The 7,604-nt window shown below is 36.9% G+C and overlaps 1 protein-coding gene and 1 non-coding gene across 2 annotated transcripts; both read left to right on the plus strand.

The window, feature by feature from the left end:
* The first annotated feature begins 3,085 nt into the window (after positions 1-3,085).
* TRNAE-CUC (transfer RNA glutamic acid (anticodon CUC)) lies at positions 3,086-3,158 on the plus strand. Its single transcript has one exon. It is a non-coding gene; the product is annotated as a tRNA-Glu (tRNA).
* On the plus strand, positions 3,111-5,820 carry LOC127074237 (pentatricopeptide repeat-containing protein At4g16835, mitochondrial). Its single transcript, XM_051015540.1, has one exon. The coding sequence runs from the start codon at positions 3,350-3,352 to the stop codon at positions 5,246-5,248; it is 1,899 nt and encodes a 632-aa protein (XP_050871497.1). The 5' UTR covers positions 3,111-3,349; the 3' UTR covers positions 5,249-5,820.
* The last annotated feature ends 1,784 nt before the right edge of the window (positions 5,821-7,604 follow it).

Raw genomic sequence — 7,604 nt, forward strand, 5'->3', positions numbered from 1 at the left:
GCCACACATGATTATTTTCCTCTAAAATATTAAGTTTCCATGACTAACTGGCATTTTGACATCCCTAAAATTGCTTGATTGATATAATAGCACTCAAGCGACACCTGGAAAGGAATCTTCCTTAACTATGGGACTCGTCCATAACTGAGGAACTCTCCTCTAATTGGGGGAATCACCCTAAATGAGGAACTCCCCCTTAGATGATTGACTCGCCCCTAATTATAGGACTCGCGTTGAAGGAATTAAAGGCTTAAACTATGTGGAGAATGAGCTTAATCACTTCTCCCTTTACAAGTCATCATACTTGAAGGACTGTGTAGTGCTATATTATAAAAGGAACGCATGGGACGACATGGAGACAATCCTGTAATAAGCGTCTGCTTAAGGGTATGTCGCCTAGACATGACTAACCACACCAATGGCTCGCCCCAGGGAGAAAACATGGACATTGACGTGTATGATGTACATAACCACATGTTGAAGCAGTCATGGCATGATTTCAGAGAAGTACGTGACCCACGAGCTTCATGGCCAATGTGGAATGGTTATTACTTTAGGATCCCCCCAATTCAGGCCCATATGCCTCTAAGGATACCCCAACCCTAAGGTTGATGAGGATAATCTGATATTCACACAAAAACACCCCTAAAACAGAGCTTTTCACCCTCGTGAACTTGAACTAACCCCATAAACACACTAAAGCCTCTCACAACCCCTATTAGCCTAGGGGTGCTACGCATCTGTAATTTTTTTAGCAAGTACACTTACCAAAGATGGTCTTCCCATCCTTCTCTAATTTAGAATCCACTAGCGAGCGGGTCTGAATGAACATTTTCAATTGTTTTCTTGACGCCATGTCCGAAGGAATGATACACCTAACATAGCCAAGCTCCTTAAAAAGGCCATTTGTTGGCTTTTCAAGTATAACTTTTCTTGAGACAAATCTTCCTCCTTGTAAACATATGATCCCTCATTCAATCAAGAAGTGACTCTAACACCAGTACTTGCAGAATAGATATGCGCACAGAGGTTGAGGACCGGGTTTTAACTTGTAAATTTTTGTGTGAGCTTCTTCGGTAAGAGGGGTAACAAAGAAGAAGTGATCTTTGAAATTCTTCACACTATCAGAGTAAGTATCGGAGAATTTAATGTTCTTCCTCAAAGAAATAAAGCATGAATAGTTCACGTCATTTGGACTGTTTTGAGTTTTAAAGGGATGAAATAGTAATGTCATAGTAAGCTTACCCCCCCCCCCCCCCTATACTCACACCAATTATGAAAACCTTGACAAATTCCCAACTCATCAGATGCAACTTTGAATGGGTGATTAACAAGTGGTTCATAGCACTAACTTCAAACTTATTAAAGAGAGTGTGATAACCTATAAGGGATGATAAGCACTCATGAAAAGGGATGTCTCACCCATCACATTGATTGCGTATCCTCTAATCTCTATATGAGAGAAACGTTCCCCAGTCAGAGACCCACATCAATCTAAGTATGGTCCAAAGCACTCTCGCGAGAGAAAGATGAAACAGTTCCCAATATTTCTCGGTCCACCCAGTTGTCCGAAATATCTTTGTTCGCCTTTCTAGTTGAAGTTGATATCATCTCCATGATCAATAATGTTACAAAGAAAAGTCAAATATAGAAGAAATACGATGAGAAAGAAAATTATAACACTAGAACTTCTAGTAGAAACTAGCAATAACAAAGAAGATCCCTCAAAGAAAGAAGTACAAATATCAAGTGTTCACTATTTTGAAAACCTTATAAAAGAGAGCAAAAGCAAAGAAAATGTTAAACTTTATCTTATAAGATGAATTAGTCCACCATGCACGAAAACTACCGGCAAAAAAGGTAGTATGAACTCAACTAAATAAGGTAATATAAAGCCCGCGAAGAAAAAAGACAAAGGAAGCAGGAAAGACTCTTTTGCAAGTCGTTAATGGTAGAAAAGGTCAAAATAACGCTCCAAGAACCCCTTATACAGTTTTAACCATTGAGGATCGTATGATCCACTGCACTGCACACCACCAATGATTAAGTTCTCCTCAAAAATTTCTCAGAGTAATCACATTCTATAAGGAAGAGGGAAAACCCAACAATAAAGTAGAAACAAGAGATTTGGGACAATTGTTTTGAGCCGACCAAAAAGCCTAAGGACAAAGGCCCAACAATAAAGCAAAAGAAATAGAAGCGCGTAACAGGTAGACTTTGTTACTCTTCTGAGCATATGATTATGCGTGAGAGTCTTGTTGGATGTCCAAAACAATCTAACGGCTGACCGCAATTCGCGTCTCACTTTACCTTTCAGTTGTCAACCACTTATTCTAATTTAGGAGAAACACATCATTTCTCAGATATTAAAATTCATTCACATTCTCACTTTCATATTAACTAAAGTGTTAGCGTGTTAACATTGCATATCAGTCATCTTTTTACCGCATCGAAAATTCGAGACCAACGTGACAAAGCATCCCTCCTTGAACTTTGAGATGGCTTATCACATATTTTCAATTTTAACACAATAATATTTAATTCCTTAATCAAATATACCATCGTGATCATCATTTATTTTTAAATTAAAGTCAATTATGCAACCGGCCAGTTATTTCCTAAGACATGAATTTTTAAATGCAACACAAAGTAATGAGTGCGAATGCATCAATTTCACATTACACGGATTTTATATTTTTCAATTTTCACATTTCAGAAAGGAATAATTATTTTTCAACTAAGCCACGGTCACTTGTAAAGCAATCGTGTAAAACAATCTCGTGTTAATTTCCCCGTTTTTGACATTTTCACCCGGGAGGAGAAAAAGCAAACTACAAACAACTAACTATCATTTTAACAACAAGAATGTTATTTGGATACAAGTTTTCTAACATCCTTATATAAATGCCTTAAAAATATAATAGGATGAATATGTGAATCCGATAAAAAAAACGTATACCATGTTGCCGTCATTTTTTTTTTCTAAAATTATTTCTCTATCAACAAAAGAACGTGACATGTTGTTTTTGAAATTATTTCCCTCATCTAAGATTGTATTTAGTAGCTCGAATCAAATGAACAGGAATCCGTTGTAGTCTAGTTGGTCAGGATATTCGGCTCTCACCCGAAAGACCCGGGTTCAAGTCCCGGCAACGGAATTAAGTTTTATTTTCTTTTGTTACAGAAAGTCACGAATATTTTCTCTGAAGAAACTATTTTTTGTGACAAATCCTTCACGAAACTTACAACAAAAAGAGGACGCAATACGAATTTGAAACGCTTAAGAATTGTTTTTTTTTTGGTGCTGAAACTGATACAGACGAATCAGAGTCTCTGAGATTATTGATACATGTATTGTTTGCGATTCTTGAGGAAGAAGAAACTAACCTCTTTGTCAACCTTGTCCTTTGTTACACTAACCAAACACCAAACCTTCACTCAAACCTACGACCATAACAATGTCATTGCTTCCAACAAGCTCATCGCGAATTACGTTCGATCTGGTGATGTGGATTCTGCTCTTCGTGTGTTTGATAACATGACAGTGAAGTCCACTATCACCTGGAACTCTATCCTCGCTGCTTTTGCAAAGAAACATGGGAATTTCGAACACGCTCGTCAACTGTTTGAGAAAATTCCTGAACCAAACACTGTTTCATATAACATCATGTTGGCATGTTATTGGCACCATTTTGGCATCCATAATGCGCGTGGTTTCTTTGACCGGATGCCCGTTAAGGATATTGCGTCGTGGAACACGTTGATTTCGGGTTATACTCAAGTCGGGATGATGGACGAGGCACGCAGGTTGTTTGAAGTAATGCCGGAGAAAAACTGTGTTACATGGAGTGCTATGGTGTCTGGATATGTGGCTTGTGGGAATTTAGATGCTGCTGTGGAGTGTTTTTATGCTGCACCTATGAGGAGTGTGATTACTTGGACTGCCATGATCACCGGGTATATGAAGTTTGGAAGAGTTGAATTGGCCGAAAGATTGTTTCATGAGATGTGTTTGAAGACATTGGTAACATGGAATGCCATGATTGCTGGGTATGTTGATAATGGTAGGGCGGAGGATGGGTTAAAGCTTTTCAAGACAATGTTAGAAACTGGTGTTAAACCTAATAATTTGAGCTTGACTAGTGTGTTGTTGGGTTGTAGTGATTTATCAGCTTTGCAGCTAGGAAAACAAGTTCATCAATTAGTTTGTAAATCTCCATTGAGTAGGGACACAACTGCAGTGACTTCTTTGATTAGCATGTATTCCAAATGCGGGGATCTTAAGGATTCATGGCAGTTATTTGTTCAGATTCCTCGAAAAGATGTTGTAACCTGGAATGCAATGATTTCTGGTTATGCTCAACATGGAGCTGGTGAAAAGGCGCTTCATTTGTTTGATGAGATGAAAAGGGAAAACATGAAGCCAGATTGGATTACTTTTGTTGCAGTGTTATTAGCTTGTAACCATACAGGATTGGTAGATCTTGCAATCCAATATTTTAACTCAATGGTAAGGGATTTTGGTATTAAAACTAGGCCAGAGCACTATGCATGCATGGTTGATCTTCTTGGTCGAGCTGGTAGGTTATCTGAGGCTGTAGATATGATAAAAGGTATGCCTTTTAAGCCCCATCCCGCCATATTTGGAACACTTTTAGGTGCTTGTAGGATCCATAAAAACTTGCACATGGCCGAGTTTGCCGCCAAGAATCTGCTTGAGCTTGATCCAACTAGTGCAACCGGATATGTTCAATTGGCTAATGTTTATGCAGCACAAAACAAATGGGAACATGTTGCTAGGATCCGAAAATCCATGAAAGAAAATAACGTTGTGAAGTCCCCTGGATATAGTTGGATCGAAATAAACAATGTTGTGCACGAGTTTAGGTCAAGTGACAGATTACACTCTGAATTGGTTTCTATACATGAAAAACTAAATAAATTGGAAAAGAAAATGAAGTTGGCAGGCTATGTCCCAGATCTTGAATTTGCATTGCATGATGTGGGAGAGGAGTTGAAAGAACAGCTTCTTTTATGGCATAGTGAGAAACTGGCAATTGCATTTGGACTTTTGAAGGTACCATTAGGAGTTCCAATCCGGGTGTTTAAAAATTTGAGGGTTTGTGGAGATTGCCATTCTGCAATCAAATACATCTCAGCTATAGAAGGAAGAGAAATCATTGTTAGAGATACCACAAGATTTCATCATTTCAAGGATGGGTTCTGCTCCTGCAGCGATTACTGGTAAGCTTGATGGTTTGCAGCTAATACAATGGTATTAAATTTAAGGGTATGCTTGTATTGCAAGAACAATGCTATCATGCTCTTCACCTTGAACTCAATTTGGTATCAGTTTTCACAAAAGGTAGACGCAAGCCTCTTTGCTCTAGCATCGCATTAAGAGAGTTTGAAGTTCACCTGCTCTAGATAGACTAAGAGCAAGAGAAAGCAATTGATTGCTGCTTGTAGGCACCACATCATGAACCAATGCCCCCCAAATGCAGGTTCAAGAAAAGAAAAACTATAGATTTTAAACTACAAACCAGAAGACTAGAGGGTTGTGTCGACTTCAACAACAGCTACCTGGAAAAGGACAGTTACACATCTATCTATGGTGTAGAGTTCGGAGCATCTGTTGCTTACTGAGTGCTTTTGCACTTACAAGTTGGAAATTAGGGATTCAATATTCCACGGAAAAGTCCTATCCCCAAATTTAATTTATTTGAAAATTATTCAATTTTATAACTATTTATATTACCATCATCATTATTTCAAGACTTAAATAGTTATTTGATCTCTGTAAGTTAGTATGTTTCTGAATTTGATCTCTAAATCTTTTCTTTTGTTAGAGTCCTGATATCTTACTTTTTTTATTAAGTTAGTCATTGACGTTAGAAGTCTCTTAAAAAAATGTTGAGATGTCTAACGTTGTTGACGTGGAAATGAATTGATATGTTCTTTTGTTTAATAAATTACACACGTGGAATACTTAGTGGAGGGGGGTTAAAAGGGAGGACTAAATCAAAAAACGTATTCTGCAAATTCTTCATCTTCCTCTCTTCAGATCATATTCTGCAAATTCTTCATCTTCCTCTCTTCAGATCATATTCTGCAAATTCTTTCTATTTATACAACATTAGTGTTAAGATCGCTGCACATTCATCAATGGCAACATCATCAGTAGGTAATTGCTCTGATTCTCAAAACCCAGTTTGTGGTTGCAATAGAGCAATGAGGATGTTCATCTCAAATTCAATTGAAAACCCTAAACGACGATTCTGGAAATGTTCAAATTCGGGTGTGTCAAGTTGCAAGTTATTCATATGGGATGATGAACTAGAACGTAACACATCAAATGAATCCAAAAATTCAGTCGGTTGCACTTGCACTGAGGTAGTGCAGGAATTAGGTTGCATCATTAAAGACCTTGAAGTTAAGAAAAAAGAGAAGATGAAATTGAAGTTGGAAAACGAATGGAAAAAGGTCAATTCATTTAAATTTTTATTGATTATATTTTGGTGTCTGTTCTTTATTTAACAGACATGGTAGCGAGAATGATGTTCATTGTGTCTGTATTTTATTTTTTGTTTTAGTCCCTAGAAAATGGATAATTTTATAATGTCATCCCTGTAGTGTTTAGTATTGAATGGATAAGAACCTTTGAAATTAATGATGTATGTCCCTCTATGTTTGTGGCATTTTGTTTTTCATCTCTGTTTCATAATGATTTGTTTGTATTTCATCCATGTTTTATAATGATTTGTTTGTATGTCATCCATGTATGTTTGTGATTTGTTTGCATAATACTATAGTACATTTAGGCATATAGATAACATAATGATTGTTCTGTCTTAAAATAACATAAAGTCAATAGGCATACAAATTTGTCTCAAAATACAAAAAAATATACACCATAACAAAGTATCAAACTATAACAAAATACACCATGACATAACCATAACAAAATACACCATGACAGAACCATAATAAAATGCTTAATTTCTACACATCCATAGGTTGTGATGGACCACTTCCTTCTCCTTTGAGTTTGAGTTTGTTTGCATTTAAGGATCCTTGTCGTATCACTTCTCCTTAACTCCAATCTCCTTGAAACTTTTGTTTGATTGGCTTCTTCTTCTGCAAAGAAAAAAAAATATTAGAGATGCAACATGTAAAACACATTCATAGGTTCAAGTCATTATCAAATGGTTTAATAAACTCAACTGGTTTTAGAACTATATGAGTAGTAGAAACATGTGCAGTAGGTACTTCATCAATTGTTGGAATAAGTGCAGGCAATATATAGTCTGGTGCAGAAAGTGTTATACCAGAGTCAAACTGTGAAGATTTAACATGTGGACTATGAGGTGATGTAACAGATGCACTCTGAGCTGATATAACATGTACACTCTGAGATGTTGTAATGGTTTCAGCAAGGTTTGGTTGAGTCTGAGTTGCCTCAAATGTTGTTGCAAAATTTGCACCAAACATTTCAAACTCATGGTCAATTTTAGTTTGAGGTTCATTTATCACTAGTTGTTCCTGGGTTACAGCTTCAGCCTTAGTAGGTTGAGTTTGTTCTTGACTTTGTTCTTGAGTTGTAT

The sequence above is a fragment of the Lathyrus oleraceus genome, chromosome 4 (assembly GCF_024323335.1).
Source record: "Lathyrus oleraceus cultivar Zhongwan6 chromosome 4, CAAS_Psat_ZW6_1.0, whole genome shotgun sequence".
Taxonomy (NCBI): domain Eukaryota; kingdom Viridiplantae; phylum Streptophyta; class Magnoliopsida; order Fabales; family Fabaceae; genus Lathyrus; species Lathyrus oleraceus.

Bases quoted from the DNA above. Each gene is read 5' to 3' on its own strand.
- LOC127074237 (XM_051015540.1), top strand. From the start codon at position 3,350: ATGTATTGTTTGCGATTCTTGAGGAAGAAGAAACTAACCTCTTTGTCA.